The following is a 21,261-nucleotide window of genomic DNA, read 5'->3' as shown; positions in this document are numbered from 1 at the left end:
GCCAGATCTCCCATTCACTGCAACATTTGGAGTGTAGATTCCTCTCAGTTGTATGTACTTAATGTCTCTCCATTTGCCATGAGCATAGATGTTGCTGACAGTACATCAGTTTACTGCCTAGGGCCACCCAGCGATGTTCATGGATCCCTCTGGGTGGTGGCGGTGGGCGGTGTCCTGCAGGGTTCTCCTAGTTCTTTGTTCTGCTCTAGCCCCACAGGAGGGCAGTCAAGAGTTTTCAAGCCAGTTTCCTTTGACATGCTGCAGATGTGACACGTGCACATTTGGGAGCTGGTGGGAGTGGGGAGCTCATGCCTAGGTGTAAGGACAGTGACACAAGCTCTAGGTGCCTCTCCCTGTGTTATTTTCAGCACTGTACGCATGTGTCGGAGGAACATGTCACCACCGGGTGCAGCATGGCGCCTGCTGATCCAACTTCCACAGCTGCCATTTCTTTTTCATCTCAGATTTTACCTGGAACACCAAAGAAAGAACAATGTAGCAGTTGTGTCAATGGAATCTCTTAGTATCATGCACACAGCTCCATCTGAGCTTCACACCCACCCTCCCAGGTACACCTGAATCAGCAGCACTCATTTTATTTCTTGCACTGGAACTCCTAGAGCCTATTACAAACTGCTATGACCAAGGTGCTGGAAATATGTGGTTCTGCATATTTATGGCTTTGCATATTTGCTTCATAGTCACCAATATGCGGATACTAATGAAGTGAAAAATGTACCCAGACAATTTTAATGTGTGTTAAAATGAGAAAATAGTGAAATTACACTGCCACAGTGCTGCCTTATGCTGCATATTAGCTTTATTTTTGCACAACACAGGCATCCCTACCTCATATCCTGGTCCTCATTGCTGTGTAACTCCAGGTGCCCTCGCAATACCTTATCCTGCAGCTCCCTGAGCCAATAAATATTGAGGCGCACCTATTTCTTTGCCCATGACCTTCAACCATGACCTTCCTCAACCCTTAATACTATATTGAGACCCACAGTGATGTCTGAGAGTTGCACCTACATCCTATACACTGATTTACCCACCTATGATTGATTGTCTCTGTGTAATGTGTGTAATGTAAAGTGCTCTGACACCCTACGCAGTGGTGCTTTATAACTAACTAATTGGATGTGAGAGAGCATGGTAATGGAAACTTGAGGGACACTGTTAAAGGGTGGTGGTGATGGAATTTGAGGCAGAGGTGGTCACTGGGGACGACAACAAACGTTGTCACACCCGTCACCACAAGCGCCACAGCTGGCCATGCACTAATACATTGCATGCTTGGATGATTGAGCCCAAACGTCCAAGCCACAGGCTGCTTCATTGAACAGGTTTTTTGTATACCATATTGTAAAAACCCCTTTGGTTATGGAATTGGTGGGGGGACTCTCTAGAGGGGCCTCCGCATTGTGGGAGTAATGAAGAAAGTGCAGGTGGTGTAGGGGGGAATACATCCAAGTAGGTGCGTGGTGTAAAAAAATTATGCAAGGCCTAAAAGTGACGGGATGGTGTAGTGTAGAGTGCAGTTTGTGGTAGACTTGTGATATGTTCAACAAGAGTCGTTATAGGTTTAATATAGGGTCTTAGAGGCATAGCTGCCATCTTTTGGTTGTGTTGCAGGCCCAGCTGCTGTAAAGTACACACATATGTTCCTTTTCTAAAGATCTAAGCAGATCAGTTGTACCCCTCTATGTCATCAGTGCCACCTGTTGGCTTTCCCCTACACCTAATAGGTGGCACTGCACCTTGTTTTTCTATGTTTTTTAGGCCAGTAAGGAGCAGCTGTGTTGATGAGTATTGGATATCCCATGTGATCTGAACATGAATTGCTCAGGATTTGTACAAGTGGCGAATTAGCTGTCATTTGCCCATACCATGGTCCCATCACATAAACAGGATATAAGGCATCCAGGAGGCTGCTGGACTGCATTGATAGTCGCTAAGATGGAACTTGGTCCATCACCTTTGCTATAAATGTTGGGGTGCTGCAGTAAATCACCCTGCTTTATGTCTGGGATATGTGAGTCCTCAGACATCTCTTAAGAAGGTCATGACACTATCCAGGGCTTAGTAAGACATTGATGGTGGCTTGAGTGCATGTAGTCTTTGAAGAGCACAGAGCAGATCCTCTGCTCCCTTTGAGGAGCGAGCATGACATAACTGTGTGGCAGCTGGGGAAGGAGTAGATGTATCTGGACCTCATCCACAGTGAGGACAAATACTCTCTTTGGTAGTGAATAGTAGTTGGGCTTGACCCTAAATGTAAGGAAACCATGGCCTGCAACAACCTATTTATCAATAAGTTGGACTCGGTTCCAACCATTTATGCAAGGCATGTGCAGAGATTAACGGAAGCATGAATGTTAGGTAGTGGTAGCTAGGAATAGCAGTTGCGGACACTGCCCTTGTTACCCCTGGTCTCTAGGGTCATGAAAGCAATGACAGAAAGAAAGAAAAAAAAGAACTGGCAAACCAGTAGGTGGAGGCTGATTGTGCTAATGCATGCAGCACCAGCACATTAGAAGAAGACACAAGAATGGAACCAGCAGGAGCTGCCAGACAGGGCAATGACTGTAAAGCTGTCCATCATGCAGCTCAAGGCAAGTTCTTAAGTGGAGGCAGATGGATACCTGAGACAGCTGACAGCATTAGATGAGAAGCAAATAAAAAACTGGGCTCGGTCAAGATGTGATGGACAAAGTGTGGAGATAATTGTCTGATAGAGGCTATTAAAATAAAGTCAATTTATTTGATCTGTTGTGACTTATCTGCTTTGAATATGCTTGTTATTTATGTTGTGAATATTTACTGTTGTAAAGCGCACTGGCTCAGATGCTCTGTATAGACTTGTAATCTTTGATCTGAACATTTACTGTTGTAAAGCGCTCTGACAGCTTCGGGTCTAGTTAGTGCCATATAAAACTCTCAAACAAATAAATAATAGCTCAATCTATGCAGAGTGTAGATAATAGGGCAATAAGATTACAGTTTACCATCTGTACTTTCCACTTCTTGTCATCTTGTAGGTTTAAGCGAGAAACATGTTGACCACACCCTTCACATTTTAGTACTGTATCGCCTTTGGAAACTTAAGTTCCAGCGAGTACAGACTAATCTTGATTTTATTTGCGGCAGAGGACCACCAGAATAAAATTGTTTTCCGGTACCTTGTGCCTCATTTTATCCTCACCCACACCATCTACTCTGTTCTGGCCCCTCACCCACACTTCACCCATAGGCAGTTGGATAAAAGATCTCCGATAAAGAGCCCCTCTTTGAGGTGTGCCCGTTGGGTATTGCACCGCCTACCCAACAAGGAGCATGGCCTATGATGAAGCATGACACTCGCAAGGGTGTGTGAGGCCATTATATCCAACACAATGGATACCCAGGGTTAGCTCTCAATAGAGCACTACCCCTTGCACCTTAGTGACCATCCCTTTCTTCCTTTAGGTATAGCCCAGCCTCCTTTTTGTTGTCCCCAATTTCCAGGGCTGCGACTGCGGCTGGACCTTTCACTCTCCCTCCTTGAGTGGTATGGATCATAATTGATCCTTCTCCTCCTCTCCTTTTTGTTATATCTCTTGCATGGTTAACCACCGTGGGGATTTCTCTGTTTGGTGGGTAAGATTAGCTCATTCCCCCAACATTTCTACCCTCAGCATAACACTGAGAGAGTCACAGGCATCTCTACTTTGAACTGGTGCTCGTACACACTACCTCCCTTTCACTTAGTTTTAAACGATCATCACACCTCTCATTCCCCGACCACCACAAGATGGATGGACAAGGGTTGAGTTTCGGTGACGATGACGCAGCCGCCATTCATAGGATACCATCAATCCTTAGCATTGATACTGAAGCAGCCACAGGTAGCAACTCCGCGGATTGGAAATCCCTCTCTGACATGAAGAGAGAATAGGTTAGGATTACCCTTCATGGAGCACTCATGGCTGAGTATTTTAAGGCCAAAATAGCACCCGACGGCCTCATTGTAAAAAACTTCCCTAGAATATTCTGGGAGGATGGCCAATTCATTAATTTCATGGAAATGTACCCATGACCTCCTAATCTTGCTGGTCAACACAGCCAAACGACTGGTTGACGAATTACTTAGCAAAATCCAGATTGCAGAGAGTGCACTCAAAAGTGCCGGGCAGAGCCCAGGATTTGAAACCAAGCTGGCTGAATTAAATAAAGAAATCTCAGAACATAAAGAATTTCTGATGAAGCAGAAGGTAACTAAGTTACAGAAAGACATTCAGCGCTTTTTAAAGGAAAAGGTCTACCCATATTTAAAAGAGGACTATGCCCCACCTGGGACAGGTTTCCTCTCAGACTCTAGTGCTACCTCTTCTAGAAGAGGATCTAACGGTGACAGCAACTCGAGTGGTGATGATTGGCAATCACAACCCCGACGGGAGAGGAGAGGGGGGTGGCGTAGCCAACAATTCTATCCACACCCTCCCTATCAGGGCCCACCTTTTTGGCAATACCCCCAATTCCCACATACGATGCCACCATATGCACCCCAGTACCCACCTCAATTTGCCCCACATGGTACCAATCAGCCGCCTTTTTTAGACAGAGGGTGGGGCAGAGGGCGCGGGCGCAAGCGAGGAAACGGGCCAGACAAGAGAGTGCAGTGGGAGGACACACAAGCTCAAGGGATGGATACCAGGAGCAAAACAGCACGCAAGTGAGTTTTGGTGGTGAACTTATCTTCACGCCAACTCACGGAAGGTGAAGAAAAAGTACTGCAGAAAGGGCTCGGCTTTGTTCCGACTCCTAGGATTGACCATTTCCAACAGAAATTCAAAAACTCTTCCGCAAAATCAGGTTGAGGACCTTCTTTGACGGAAGACCACAAGAGACTCCTGATGATTCAGGTCTCCACAACCCCTCTAATTTTACTCCACATAGTGGGATGGTTCCCAACGAGATATTAACATATGAGCAGGCTGTGCTTAAGGACATTGGGGCCATGAGACCTAGCAAGAAACATCTAAATATCTCCAATTTTGAGATGAAGATGCTGGATTCCTTAGCGAATGACCAATCCATAACGATTAAACAGGCTGACAAGGGCGGGGCTACTGTCCTCATGAATACAACTGATTATGACACTGAATGTCCCAATCAATTAGTGGACAGGCGATACTACACCCCCATCCCTTCCAACCCTACTGAGTGCCTGAAAAGAACCATCACTGGTATAGTTGAATCTGCTGAATGCCAGGAGTGGATTAGTAAAAAGCAGGCGGAATTCCTGATCAAAGAAGAACCCAGGGTTCCCTACATTTATATCCTCCCCAAAATCCACCAAGAGACTACCCCCGTACCAGGACGCCCCATAGTATCGGGCATTGATTCTGTACTGGAGCCTCTGTCACAGTTTTGTGATCACTTCTTACAGCCATTGGTTAAACGGATCCCTTCCTATGTCCAGGACACCACTGATGTCCTACGCCTCTTGGACAATCTACAGGATGGTATCCAGGTAGATTTCCTCATCACCCTCGATGTGGAGGCCCTCTACACCAGCATCCCCCAGAGGGCCACACTAGGGGTGATAGAGAGGATCCTCAGTGCCGAGGAATGGATCTCCCCCACACCACCGTCGTTCATTATGGAGTGCGCCACTCAAGCCCTCACAGAAAATTATTTTGAATTTAAAGGGCAACACTACCACCAGACGCAGGGCACCTCCATGGGAAGCACGTTTGCTCCTTTGGTGGCCTGTCTGTACATGGCTGATTTTGAGGAAAGATACATCAATGGTCCAGTGAATCCCTACCATCTTAACATCAAATTGTGGAGGAGATTTATTGATGATATCCTGGTCCTCTGGGCAGGGACCGCAGAATCATACAAAGAGTTCTTCAATTGGCTTAACACGCTGAATGACTATCTCAACTTCACCATGACTTCCTCTGCCACTAACATCGCCTTTCTGGACTTGACCATTAGGCTAGTGGGAGGGAAAATTGATACCACTATGTATCGGAAACCCACTGACCGGAATAGCTTGCTCCACTTCACGATTTGCCTTTAAGAGGTCAGGGAATATTAAAGACATCTTGGTTCATACTAGACCAAAAAAAAGTGGATGCAATTAAACAAACCACCCTGTGGCAATTACTACCTGAGCGGGGATACTGCACATGCAGTTCCTGCAGTGCGTGCCCTTTCACGTCTATACACAAGATGATCCTCTCGACTGATACCTTTACGTGGGAACTACGGGGACACACTAATTGCAATACTTCATATTGCAAAAATCTGCTGAGATGCCCATGTGGACTGCAATATGTGGGCATGACCTCCCGCCCCATAAAAACCCACATCTCTGAACACAGAAGCAACTTCCGTTGCAAGAAAACAAATACCAGAATGTGCAGACACTATGTGGAACAGAACCACACAGCTGACTCACTCTCTTGGCTCATTCTAGAAGCCACCTCAGATAAATCCAAACACAATTTATTCCTGAAGGAACAGAGGTGGATACACCGTTTGGCCACCGACAGCCGCGGGCTGAACGAGGACATTCCATGGAGTGCACTGTGACCACACTACACTGGTGCTATTACGGTACTGTTAGCCACTCCCTCAATGTACTGATCACTGCCAACCCAGTATCGCGAGGGGGGCATTAGGGAGATATTGTGGATGGTTGATGAATCACATTAACCTTCTTTCCATCTACCGTCCATATGACAGTCTGCTTCATGTTACTACACAGTGTACCAACCTATTATACAGTGTAGGTTGTTTGTGTTTTTTCCACTCCCCCTCTGTATACCGGATACCCATGTGAATAAGTCAGTCACGAGGATTATCCATTTTGCAATGACAATCAACGCTCTTTTCCCCATGACTTGGTACTTGAGGGTTATAGTGGATGATTCCTTCACCTTTTAACACCACGCACTAATCCATTCTAGGGAGACTGACTCCGTTTTGATATGACAACCCGGTTTGTAACCAGTGTCAACTGCCTGACGTACAGCGTCCACTACCTGGATGTTAGCACAGTAGTACCAGCCCCATTCTTTCAAATCCCCTTTACCATAAATGAAACTTACGACCGGTATGATACAGACCTGTATGTCATGATATAGTGATACCTATTGACTGCACAATATTGGTGGTCCCCCTCTATTGTCATCCTGTCACGCCATTAATGTAGACAAAAGGCTTGTGCAAATTTTAATGACCTTTCACAGCAATACGTCTTTTCTACGATGATGCTGCTCGTGGTATCCAATATGGGGGATAGCTTCATGTTTCTATACCTGTTTCAAGCAGTATTCGCGGATACTTCCTACACTTTGTCATGGCAGCCCCAGTTACCTTGGGAGTCACATGACCTACCGGCAAAAGGCGTTTCCGGGTTGCGAGCCCAGCGACTCCCATCCCGTTATTTATTCACAGACGCCGCACCGGCTCTCTACTATCCGGGCCCGGCAGTGATGTGTAGGCGTGATCCATGCTGACACAGGCAGTACGAAGTAAGTCTCAACGATGGGTAACTAAATCTTATGGCGGGCTCACCCTACCACGGGGTTTACGGTGATTTCAGTGGATCCGTATGCCTAGTGAAGTGCGGACCCGACATCCATTCCTTAGGACTTACACAGTCCGCCTCAGGTTACGGGCAGACCATGTGTTTCTGGTTTAGTCCGGGCAGGCCCTGCTGTCAGCGATAACTTTCGTGTCAATTCTGTCTTCAGCTAAAAATATGTATACAACAATGGGCACAATATGTACATAATAATGGGCACAAAGTCGACCTATTTTCAGTCCAATACAGGTGGTTGGTCTTGGTGTTTGATAGACCCCACGTTGCGTTTTATTCTGTTCAGACCTAACAGTTTGTTTATAGCAACTGGTACTATGTTGACTCTTATCCAGCCACAACACACCGGGCGTTTTTGGTTGAGATGAGTCATACCGGTATAGTTATAATATACAAGGAGATTGTCAGATTTATCGATGCCCTCAGACTGGAGCTTAGTATAGGTTCTCCCAGAGACCGTGTACGTGGTTTTCATGACTGGCAGCCTAGTTGGCTGCCTGCAATTCACAATGAATGCCATATATATCACCGCTTGTGGCGCAACCTAGGAGGCTCTCTAATACCCCCATACCTTTATACCTCTACCCAGCCTTATTTACAATGGCTTCTCCCCTGATGTCAGACCTGGTGGGTACTGTTGACACCTGTTTACTCTAACTATTAGGTGAGTAATTTGCTCCTACTCATTTGGATACCCTGCTAGGCATGAATGCTGCTGCAATCAAATGTTTTTACTGCTTTTAATACATCCATCTTTGGATTTGCCACTTTGGTTTTTAGCCACATACTAGCTACATCACTAGTATGTCACAATGTCACTGTGTGCTCACGGTCACTACAGGGATTGCATATTGTCTCTTACCTGTGGTAACGGTCTCTTTTGTCTCCCAATTAAGGCAAGAGCAGGTGTTAAACAGGCAGTACAACTTGTGTGTTTTTTGTAAACTGACACTCTTGTAGGTCATGTTTCTGTAGATAGTAGTTTTGATATATTAGGTCCTGAAGAATCGCAGTCAATGAACTTTAAGCGAGAAACATGTTGACCACACCCTTCGCATCTTAGTACTGTATCGCCTTTGAAAACTTAAGTTCCAGCGAGTACAGACTAATCTTGATTTTATTTGTGGCAGAGGACCACCAGAATAAAATTGTTTTCCGGTACCTTGTGCCTCATTTTATCCTCACCCACACCATCTACTCTGTTCTGGCCCCTCACCCACACTTCACCCATAGGCAGTTGGATAAAAGATCTCCGATAAAGAGCCCCTCTTTGAGGTGTGCCCGTTGGGTATTGCACCGCCTATCCAACGAGGAGCATTGCCTATGATGAAGCATGACACTCGCAAGGGTGTGTGAGGCCATTATATCCAACACAATGGATACCCAGGGTTAGCTCTCGATGGAGCACTACCCCTTGCACCTTAGTGATCGTTCCTTTCTTCCTTTAGGAACAGCCCAGCCTCCTTTTTGTTGTGCACCTTGGACTGGTCTTTCTATACTGCTGTATAAAATGTTCTATGTTTCAAACATCAGCTGATGGAGACTCTACGGGCTAGTTGGAGGACAGAGCTGGTAGGTGAAGTTTGATAGTAATAAACAGCGGCGGTCTGTGCAGGTAAGAGGTGGGGAGGAGGGAAGCGGGACAGTGGCGAGGTAAGTCAACAGACAATGGAATACGGAAAATTAAATAAATAAATAATTCCTGTTTTGTCATCTGTTAATTTCCCCCCTCCCACCCTCCTACCCCGCCGAACTACTGTACTTACCTGCATGGACCGCCTCTGGTAATTAAACTCTTATTGTTCATTTGAATCCAGGAATTCTGAGCTTATTTTACGAGTCAGCAACAAAAAGGAAGCAATTGAGATGCTAAAGGTGGGACAAGGGGAACAACCCTTTGGCATGTCAAAGTTCAAAGGGCCTGTTACTTTCACTACCTAGGCCTTTTGGTTAACTGTTGTTGATACACATTTACATTTACATTTACATTTATATATAACTGTTGTTGATGGATATTAGGCAAGTAATCGAATTTGATGGATAGGGAGCGGAAGGCATTTTATTGGTAGGCAGTAAATTAAGGAATGAGGAGAAGCAAGAACTGGGTGGGATTTAGCACTGGACCAGATAGAAGATCTGGATAGGTTATTGTGACCAAAGTGATTCTCCAGCACACATCACAGAGCGCGTGTCAGGCTGTGTTGAGTAAGTGTGTGCTTTCAAGTGTTGATAAGTGTAGGTTTAGTTGTTGTCAGGAAACATAGGGCCTTGACCGGTGAATGTTTCAGAGAAGGAAGGAAGTAAAAATAATTCGCCCGGGAGGGGAGGGGGCGGGGAGTGACCATAGTTCCCCATATATCTGAATCAAATCTATAGATAACAAACCTGGACTATGAAATGATCTACATGTTTTATGACATATTTAGTCACTTGTCTTCGTTAAAGGAAAGTGTCAAGGCGAATAAAATCTTTAGCTGGATAAAATTTTGCTTAAACCCCCCTTTGCGCCCTTGGCGTCCCCTTGCTTCCTTAAAGGGCCTCAGCCTCCCTCCCAAGTCGTTACATGCAGTGCATTTTTCAAGAGTACAATAAAAGATGGTCTCGCACGTACCTCCTTGTTGGCAAAGCAGTATAGCACAGCCACCATTAGTCCCTGAAATAGAGAAAGGACAGAAGAATCAGGCATCTACTCTTCAGAAAAAGCCTTACATATTTTATAGTTGTTCTTCCTCATCTCTCTGCATGTGCACAGGTAAAACGTGAAGAAAAGGTTTAAAAACTCCTCATTTTAAATGTACCAGAAACTCTAACTGCTGACTAAATTATTAGAGCAAAATAGGAGTAACCAAGACAAACTTCATTTTCTTCATCAGCAAACAGGAAGTGTGGTTTCTACGATTCCAGAATTCACTGACCATAATAAAAAGCAAGACCAGCCGGGTCTAGTGGTTTAGTGGACTAATGCGTACATTGCAGGGGCCTCTGTTTGACCTCATGGTCACAGGTTCAAATCCCAGCAGGTCCAATTAGCCTTTCATCCATCTGAGGTCAATAGAATGAGTACCATTGAATTGGGTAATAATAAACGTGTTATTTCAGGCCAAGATAACTACTGGTGAATGTGCGCTTTACAAATGCACATTTTACTGTACATGGGGGTATTGGCCCCGTTGCTCTGTGAACAGGGTGGAGAATATTGCCAGGTTCCATAGAGGGCCCTTTAAAGATGCCTCCAAAGTACTTGTGAAATAGACATCCATACTTATAATCTATCTATATACTACTATTATAAAGAGAGAACTTGCGCCTTTAGGCAAGGTAAACTCGGGAACCACAGCGCCAATCTACACACCGAATACACCGTTGAAATCGGCAGGGTGTGTAGATGGTCATAGGCTTTAAAAATTTTAAAAATAAACGTTATATAAAAAGTTACATTTTTACAAAAAGTAGTTCCCCCAAAGTAGCGCCGGCCGCGACTGTGCGTCGTCACGTCAGGAGCAGGGGAGGAGCAGCGTCCCAGGAGCGGCGGACATGGCGCGCAGGGGAGGAGCAGTGAAGTGAGGCCAGCGGCGGAGCGGAGAGGTGGATATGGCTCGGGGAGGAGCGGCGGCGGACAGGTGGTGAGTGGCAGAGCGGCGGAGCGGAGAAATATGGACCGGCGGTGTGAGCAGCAGAGGCAAGGTAAGAATCCGGGGCAGCCAGGGTCGGGGCGGGCGGGCGGGGCACGGGCTGCTGGGGAATGTCAGAGCAGGCGGGAGTAGGGGAAACCAGCATTTCAGGTTTGTGTGCTCTCCGGCTCCGGCCCCCGCCCGCCACAACATTGTCCGGGACACAGACAATGTCGTGGCGGGCGGGGGCCTGGGCGGGAGAGCACGCAAACCTGAAATGCAGCCCCCAGCCCCCTTCTACCCCAGGCAACGCTGGGGCGGGCTGCTAGTACTAATATAATGAAGAGAGAGCCCAAACCTTTGAGGCGGGTAATCTCAGGAACCACAGCACCAATCACAACACCCAATACAGAGATGGAAAGGGCAGTTGCAGTAGAAGGACATAGGCTATGCAGACGCCCACCATATACATTTAAAAGGTAAAAGAACCGTGCTAGCAAAGTAGTCCCTTGTGGGCGTGTCTGCGTGTGCTGGAGGCGTGACAAACGCTGGGGGCGTGTGGTACGTTCCGCCCTTCATGCCAGGTCTCATAACGTATGCTGTGGGCCTGTCCTGGGGGCGTGTGCGGGTCGCGGGATTACGGCAAAATAAAAAGCGAGCGTTGTGCCCAATATTTCATTGTTTTTTCTTCCCAGGTTCTGTACATTCCAGCTCCAGGTGTCCACCCTGCTCCCTTTAAATACCCCTGCACCCCATAATCATACCCCACCCTTACTCCTTAAAATACCCCAACACCCTTAAACACTAACCCATCTTAACCCTATAAATATACCCTGTACCCCAAAAGCCAAACCTATCCCTAAACCCTAAAAATACCCCTGTACCCCAAAACCCAAACCTAGCCCTGAACCCTATAAATACCCCTGTACCTCAAAACCCAAACCTAGCCCTGAACCCTACAAATACCCCTGTACCTCAAAACCCAAACCTACCCCTGAACCCTAAAAATACCCCTGTACCCCAAAACCCAACCTAGTCCTGAACCCTACAAATACCACTGTACCTCAAAACCCAAACCTACCCCTAAACCCTAAAATACCCCTGTACCCCAAAACCCAAACCTAGCCCTGAACCCTTAAAATACCCCTGTACCCCAAAACTCAAACCTACCCCTGAACCCTAAAAATACCCCTGTACCCCAAAACACAAACCTAGCCCTGAACCCTAAAAATACCCATGCAACCCAAACGTAGCCCTGAATCCTTAAAATACACCTGTACCCCAAAACCCAAACCTACCCCTGAACCCTAAAAATACCCCTATAACCCAAAACCCAAACCTAGCCCTGAACCCTATAAATACCCCTGTACCCCAAAACCCATACCTATCCCTAAACCCTAAAACTACCCCTGTACTCCATAACCCAAAACTATATCTGAACACTTAAAATACCCAAGCACCCCAAAACATATACACAAGTACCCCAAAACATATACCCCTATACCCATACTTACCTTATCCAAAAATAAACATGCTTTTACCATTCATGCATTTACAACGAATTTCGTTGTAAATGTATGCATGGTAAAAGCATATAACATTTAATGCCATGCGTTATAATGGCATTGCGGAGTCATGGTACTTTCGTAATGAAAGTATGCAGAGTGATGGTATGCGGAAAGAAAGTTGCGGAAAAATGGGTGTTTACCCTCCCCCGGTAAGCACATTGGTGGCACGACGGCCCACATCTCCAGCAACATACTCATATTTTTTCACCACCCATTTGAAAAATGCACAGGTCTCTCTCATTGATGGCCAGCAGCGACATACACGCCACAAGTTCTAGAATTGCGAACTTTAGAGCTGGGGAGCTACGTTCGAATCTCGGCATCAGCTCAACATCCTGTGATTCCAGGCAAATCGCTTTGTCTCCCCGTGCCTACCACAAATGAATGTGTTCTTCTGTAATGTAAATTTTGCTCATGCCATGTTGTCGAGTTCGCGCTATATAATATTACAAGGAAAGATAAAGTAGGGAAACTCGAGTTCACACACTACTGAACGCGCACTCTTAAGTGCATCAGCAGTGCACTGTGAATCGGAGCGTTTCACAGGCCTGTCACAGATCAGAAATGCTATCAAAACGAAATCCTACAAAACAATATACGACTGGCCGGCAGCAATTCATACCCGGACAACGTCGGGACGGGCTACTAGTTAATAATGAAGTAACCAGCTGGTCAGTGAGGCCATACAGTTTCTTCTTCTTCTATCCACCATCAACACTTTCTAACAAGCATTGGCAAAGAGAATAGGTCAGGTGTTCCCTGCTTTGATGCTTAATTGTTTTTTAATGCGTGTATGCCACGAAATTAAATGTAAGAAAAACATGTGGCTGCTATGTGCTTGCAATAACAATTTTAATATTAAAAGTAGGCCTCTTTCGTAGTGATATTTCTTGAAGAACAGGCCTCTCATATGTACCATGCATCTAATTATTGTTATTTGTGAGGGAGATAAGAATAATTAACTACCAAACCAAGCAATCCCTGCATAGGCATCTGCAATGTTAGAGTGTCACTAAAACACTTGATTGCAGCAATTTTGACAAGGAGGTGGGAAGCAAATCACCATCTACAGAGCACCTACAAGCAGGCCAAAAGACAAGCCGGTATTTAAAGTTAGTATAAAACATAACAACAATGAAGCACACTTCCAAACAGCTTTCTCACTGAAGACAAAGTTACTATTTACCTATTTCCCTTCAAAGTGGAGGGGTCCAATGGGTAAAGTAGGCTGACCCATTGCCCCATGCTATGTGCCAGAAGTGGGCACAAGTAAAACATGAATGGAATTTGAGAGACCAATGGATGAATCTCACTGACCAAAAGTTCCTTTCCCTATATATGTTATGTATGATATTTAAACATTTGTCTGGCAAAACAGGGAAAGCTGCCTCAAAGAACAGACCTAAAAAAGCAAAACCTTTTTAAAATGCCACATTTATTCTTCCCCAAAAACTCTTGTGGTTGATGAATTTGTCAATATATAAAAAATCAGAATAACCAAGGTAGACTTTCACTTCACAAACAAGCTGGATAGATAGGCTCTGTTATTCCAGAAGGCAAGACTACACAAGAGGGCTTCAGACTAGTGCTCAGCATTGAAATATATATATATAAACATACATATATACATACACATATCATAGAGACTACATATCCCAGAAGGCAATTTTTGATCATGTGAGCCCTCCAGCTGTGGGCAATAAAAGAACTGGTGATGTGATGCCTAGTCTCTGCCATTTACTTGCTGCCACTCAGCCTGTGATCAAGGACAGTATTGAATGTCTGAAACGCGTAAGGCTTAATAATTGAACTCATGCTATGATGGTCTTTGTTGCAGCCCATGATACCGGAGGTTTGCAGATGGGGAGTGCATCCTAAAGCTTGGAGCATTGTGGAACTGTATACACATATCATACATATATGTATACAGCCTCCGTGAAGGGAGCCGAGAGCATAGCAAACTTCAATGTAAGGTTCTTCACAGATGCAACCAAGATGTGGGAGGAAGAGACATGAAAACCTCCTAAGAGCTAAAACACGTGTAGCTCTTCTATGTAGCTATACACAGAGACAGTGGCAGATTCAAGCTTAGACAGAGGGGTACTTAGTGGCTTATGTACACCATGGTTTGGCAACTCAGCCAGCACAGAGTGAGTTAAGACTCTTGGTTAAACTCCTACCCTTGTAGGTATTTTATACCAGTACACATTAAGTGGTATTTGGACAAAATACTGCATATTTAGGATTGATCCACACAGAGGTAAACACTTGGAGGTATTGAAATGTTGCATTAACGAGTGCGCAGTTGGGGGTTGTACAAAAATTACTCTTTCACCCCCATTTTTTTGACTGGTGCTGCTGGTTTTTCAACTCTGGGAGCGCACTCCTAGATGCATCAACGTTGTCATTTGCGATTCCTTATTTGCGAACAATAAGGAATCGCAAATAAGGAATCGCAAATGGCAATGCATCATTTATTTCGCAATTTTATTGAGATTCAGTAAAAATCGCAATTTTTACCGAATCGCAATAAAATTGCGAGTTTCAAATAGCGAATTCGCAATTCCCATTCATTCCTATGGGCTGAAATGCCCATAGGAATGAATGGGAATTGCGAATTCGCAATTTGAAAATCGGAATTTAACAAAGCATTTCAAGGGTGGAGAGGGGGGTCCAAAGGACCCCCCCTGCACCCATGAAATGCACTTTTACATGTAAGTTACATACACACATGTCCTAAGGACATGTGTGTCTGTAACTTAACAGTTTAAAAAATGCATTTTTGTGCTTTTTTAAACAATTGTGCAAATTACCACGAGGTTCAAACTCGTGGTAATTTGCACTTGCAATTTTCAAATTCGCTAATTTTTTTACAATGATGCATTCCATTTAAGGAATCGCACAATTGCGATTCCTTAAATGCAATCGCATTTAAGAAATTCGCAAAATTAGCGAATTTTACCAAAAAGTAATGATGCATACCAAAAAGCATTTTTGAAGTCGCAAACGGCCGATTTTAAGGAATCGCACCGTTTGCGACTCCAAAAATGCTTGATGCATCTGGGCAATAGGCCTTATAACCATACCAAAGTGCCAGTGCCCTGACCCCAAAACGTGACTGATACATTGGCAATACCCAATTGGCATAGTCTAACCTAGTATATGGTACCTAGGGTATCCAAGTTCTGTATGTTAGAGATTAACCCCAGGGACTGCAACACTGGTTGCGCCACCATGGATGTGACAAAGGTAAAAGAAGTCCCCCAGTAAGCCACTGCAGACTGGAAGAGCATTTTAGAACTGCTAGCCTGCCTTTGTGCTTTACAGCCATGTCACAGTCAAGTGTCTCTCTGAAATATCTGTCAGTCACCCGTATGGCAGGCCCATCGACTCCTAAGGCAGGGTGCCGCATATTTCATGGTCAGGAAATGTTTTTTTTACATGTTCTGGGAGTAAGAATGCAAAACTTGTTTTTACTGTGGAAATACTTGGTTTCCCTATTGATGAGTACAGAATTACACGCTGACCCCTAAGCCTGGGTGGTAAACTCCTCCCAGTTCGCAGAGTTTTCCACACCCCGCGCCCCACGGAGCATGTGGAGTTGTACGGAGTGTAGCTTTTAGTTATTGCTTGTAGCTAGGCTATGTGGGTGCTCAGGAGTGAAGGTTCCCTTTAAAGCATAGTGAGTTTATCTTGTCAACCAGGTTAGGGGGAGGAGGAGGGGGAAGAGAGACACCCAGCAGAGTAAAAGGTAGGTTCTATTTGTTTCTGGGTGCCTGGAACTCTAGTATTGTTTTGTTTCCGCCAAGAAAGAGCCTAGGAAAGTACATGCTTCATCTGATGACAATCTAAGAACAGACAAGAGAATTCTATTTGTCTTGGCTGGGACTGATCATCAACAGCTGACTGCTTTAACCTTCAAAATAAAACCTGACTCCAAGGATAGAACTGTCTGTTACAGAAGAGGATAAAAATACTTCTGTCTGCTTCCCTGATGTAAGGCTGTCTGTTAGAGCACTGAAGAGGGTTGTCTTCAGGTTTTGCACTTAATCTCTCGGCCCTGGATCATTCACCAGGTCTGAGGCTGCAGAATGTCCTGAGGACAAAGGAAGCTGTTGCTTGCTGCAGAGATATCCAGAGGACCAGTTGAACTGGACATTTTGTCAGGATAAACATCCTCTCCCTAACATCCACAAATTAATTTCTTCACTTACAGGTGCCACTGTTTTTTCAACGATTGATTTAGCCAGTGCCTACCATCAGGTTGAGCTACATGAGGAATCAAAGAGACTGACGGCTTTTGTGACTCCAGAAGGCATGTTCCAGTACCTGAGAATGCCTTTTGGACTCGCCAGTGCTGCGTCTGTTTTTCAACGCCTGATGAAAGAGGTTCTTTTTGACTGTAAAGGAGCCATTGCGTTCCAAGATGATATCCTGATTTTTGGAGAAGATGTTAAGGAACATGATCACAATTTACATTGTGTGTTGTCAAATGTGCAAAAGAAGGGTCTTACCTTAAAATTTAACAAGTGCAAATTTAGACAACCTTAAGTTGAATATCTAGGGCATGAAATTTCTAAAGATGGCATTAAACCTAAACTCAATCATGTTAAGAGTATTACTGATGCTCCCATTCCTTCCTCCAAAGAACAATTGTTGTCCTTCTTAGGACTCACTGAATTTTATGGTAAATTTGTCAAAGATTATTCTACCATTGTACACCCCTTGCGGTCTATGTTGAAAAAACAAGCTAAATTTATTTAGGGTAAAGAATAGCAAACTTCTTTTGATTCCTTGAAAAGCAAAATTATCAATGCTCCCTTTATTAAACCTTTTTCTGTCAATAAAGAGTGCATTGTGTGTGTAGATGCGAGTAATGTAGGCCTAGGCGCAGTTTTGATGCAAAAGGATCGTTTGGGGGAAAATGTTGTGTCTTATGCATCCAGGACTTTACGGGATGCTGAGTTTAATTATTCCACAATAGAGAAAGAGCTTCTCGCTTGTACTTGGGCTACTCAGCATTTTCGTCAATTTCTCTGGGGTACGAAATTTAATTTGAGGACCGATCATAAACCTCTTGTTAACATGTTGTCTGCTGGTGGTGGTAGAACCCTTACCGCTCGCCTTGCACGTCTCGCTGCTAAGTTGCAGGAGTACCGTTGTGAAGTGGTCTATGTCCCTGGACGTTTTAATGTACACGCGGACTGTATGTCACGTTTTCCCATTGGTGATGCTTCGAACACGGATTTTTGTGATGAATGTGATGTAGCTTTTACTCTGTGTGACGTTAACTTAATTGGTGGTAAGGATCTAGAAAACTCCATCTCTGAAAGTGATTGGTCCAATGCTATGCTTCACGATGAGGTTCTTGGGAAGGTCAAAATCTTCTTGAGTGCCGGTTGGCCTGAAGAGAGGAAATTGAGTGGTGACTTAGCTTCGTTCTTCAAAGTCAAAGATGAGTTGACAGTAATTGGCAATATGGTTTACAGGGATGATAATATTGTTCCTCCTCATGATGTTCGCGAATCCATTTGTAATTTAGCTCATGAGGGCCACATGGGTATGTCCACAACTAAAAGGAGGATCCGGGAGTTTTATTGGTGGCCCAGTATGGACGCTATGGTTGACAGGTGGGTTAGGAACTGTTCTCCTTGTTCTTTAAGTGACAAATCTGTGAAGCCCATTTCTACAGGGATTTCTCCTGTTGAGTTTGCTTTTGGACCTTGGAGAAAATTGGGGATTGACATCATAGGTCCTTTTAACTATCAGTCAGGGAAAGATATGTTTGCTGTGGTGCTTGTGGACTATTTTTCTAAATGGCCCGAATTGAAAATTGTAGAAAGGGTTAATTCTGAAATTGTTGTTGATTTTTTAAATGAAGTTTTCTGTAGAGAAGGTTTACCGGAAGAAATTGTTTCCGACAATGGGCCGCAGTTTGTGAGTGAAATTTTCACTACATTTTTGGAAACTTGTGGTATCCATCATAAAAGAGTTTCGAATTATTCTCCACAATCCAATGGCCAGGTGGAACGCTTTAACAGAGTGATTAAGGAGTCCTGCCAGTTAGCCTTGCGGAGTGGTTTGAAGTGGAGAAAAGCCTTACAGGCCACTTTGTTCTCTTATCGCATGTCTCCTAATTCTGTTACCGGTTTATCTCCTTTTGAGATGCTACGTTGTAGAAAGCCTGGCACTAAAATATTTCCTTGGTGGTTGAAGACGAGAGACACTGGGTACCTGGAGTTAAACATGAAAAATATTAGAGACCGGGTTGGTAAATATCAAGAGAAAATGCTTAAGAGTTCTCCCCAAAGTCCAGTCTCCTCTAAAATTTCTGTTGGTGACTATGTGAGGGTGAAATTTGGTGGTATCATTCCTAAAGGTATCTCCAGATGGTCTTCTCCAGTCAAAGTCACGGAGGTCTTCAGTAAGGCTGTCAGAGTAGAGGGTGGTAAGATTTGGAATTTCAGGCGGATCTCTCTTTGCAGGTCTAACATTTTGGACAAAAACAATATTTGTTTGGATGTAAAATCTCCTGAAAACCTGTCTGTTCCTGATTCTGATTCAGGTTTTCACGGTTCCCATGAAGTTTTTGATAATTTGCATCCTTCTCATGTATTTGTTCCTCAAGTTTGTTCTAATAATTCTTCTTCACAGGTTGTTTCCTCGGATGCCCATGATGTTTCTCCAAATGAAGATTCTCAGGCGTGCATTTCACAGCCTGTTTGTTTACGCAGTAGTTCTCGTGTAAAATACGTTCCTGCAAAATTCAAAGACTATGTTTGCTCTTAATGTTGTTTTTTTTTTTTTTCTCTCTTTCTCTTCTTTCTCTCTTTTATTTTAGGGTTTTTCGTTTTTTTTTTTTGTTTTTTGTTTTTATTGTGGGGAGGTGTGTTGTATTCCTACATGATGTCAATTCTGGAACCATTATGTGTCATGTAGAATGCTTGCGTGTTAGCGGACCATTCTGCTGTTGGATCTTGCTGTGACAACTACCTTCTTCTGCTTGTGGATGTTAAGTTGTCATTTCCTTCATTAAATCTACTTGCAACCTACCTACGCGTTGGTTCCTCACTACAGAAGCCTCTTGAAACTTAAAACCATCACTGTGGCCTGAACAATGAACTAGTTTGCTACAAGAACATTTTTACGAAGTTGAAACTTAGACAATGTTAATCTTTTCAAGACTGCGGCCATGTATCTGTATCTAACCTACTTAGAAAGGCCTGCTCCCTCCAGCTGTCTTGTTGTAGGGGTACACCATGTGCATCTTCCATTGAAGAAGTTTGACTGCTGTCCGCTCCCTGGGTTGTAAAGGTCTGAAAGTGAGGCAGCGATACATATCTTATCAGCCTACCAGGTTTTAAATTTGGACTGCTAGTTTTCTGCAACTAGGTCTTTTGCTAATACACCTGGAACATGTAGGCTGCATGGGCCTGCGTTCTTTGTCTAGGTGATGAATGCAGAATGTATACATACATACAGTTTATGGTTTTGTGCTGCTGCAGACTAGTGACACCTAAGATGGAGGGTTACAGAGAGCTCTGACAGCAGGTGTATATTGGAGGACTCTGCCAGGACATTCCATGGGTCATTTGCAGTGTGTCATACTAAGGAACATTAAGGATTCGAGACAGAGGTCACCTTTGAAGCTTTGAAGTTTCCCCAGGCCCTTTCCAGACCTATTGTTCTCTCGAAGAGCTCTCTTCCACAGGTTAACAGGTAATCAAGTGGGCAGACTCCCTTGCCTTTGTTCTCTTAATTGGGGTTCCTTCAGACTGGAGACTTGGAGCATTCCCTGCCTGACTTCTCACACTTGTGAAAAAGACCATGCAGGACTAGTCTGCGTAGAAATACTAAAAGACTAGAACTAGCCACAGAACTAAACTACTGAATACACAAGGCCAGTCTGAAGTTTACATTCAAATATGTGATGGAAACTTGCTGTGCTATGATTTTCTAACCAGAATCCTTAGGTCACCACCGGGGGTGACCAGGAAATTCCAGTGAGCTTCAGGGTTAAAGTAACTACTCCTAGCTCCCCTTGCAAAGTTTAGGAGCAGCAACCTGGATAAATGTGACGTGCCTGATTCACAAAAGTAAACTGAGACACAGTCTTACTTTACAACTGTCGGTATTCACAAAGGGCATTTAGAGGAGTAAATTTAGACATTAGTCTCACCTTAACTTAAGTTTAACTGAGACTAGACTTCTGGAGGCATATTATCAAGCCCATTTTTGCTGCTTTTGCAGCCGCTTTTGGCCGAAAAGCGGCGAATATTCCATCGCACTATTAACGAGGACACACAAGCACGTGTTTCCTTGTTTTAGCACCAGTTCCAGTTACGCCGTGCCACGCATCGCTAATGACATGCAAATAGGGCGTTCCCAGGCAACAGAACAGGGAAAAACTCAGAAACCACACATCGCAGTATTAACAAGCCCATGCCCTGATACACATAGCGATATTGAAACCTGAGCTAACCGC

The 21,261-nt window shown here is 44.4% G+C and overlaps 1 protein-coding gene across 1 annotated transcript in view; it reads right to left on the bottom strand.

The window, feature by feature from the left end:
• Nucleotides 1-396: 396 nt before the first annotated feature.
• LOC147688519 (glucagon receptor-like) overlaps nt 397-21,261 on the bottom strand; it is a 153,415-nt gene continuing 132,550 nt past the window's right edge. The window contains exons 12-13 of the mRNA XM_086939936.1: nt 10,209-10,250; nt 397-471 (exon numbers count right to left, since the gene is read on the bottom strand). Coding sequence (XP_086796062.1) covers nt 397-471; nt 10,209-10,250 — 117 coding nt within the window. The remainder of the gene's footprint in view (nt 472-10,208; nt 10,251-21,261) is intronic.

Source organism: Lissotriton vulgaris, chromosome 10, assembly GCF_964263255.1.
Source record: "Lissotriton vulgaris chromosome 10, aLisVul1.2, whole genome shotgun sequence".
Lineage (NCBI taxonomy): Eukaryota > Metazoa > Chordata > Amphibia > Caudata > Salamandridae > Lissotriton > Lissotriton vulgaris.
The sequence above is the reverse complement of the archived record's forward strand: the minus strand, read 5'-3'. Positions and strand labels throughout refer to the sequence as shown.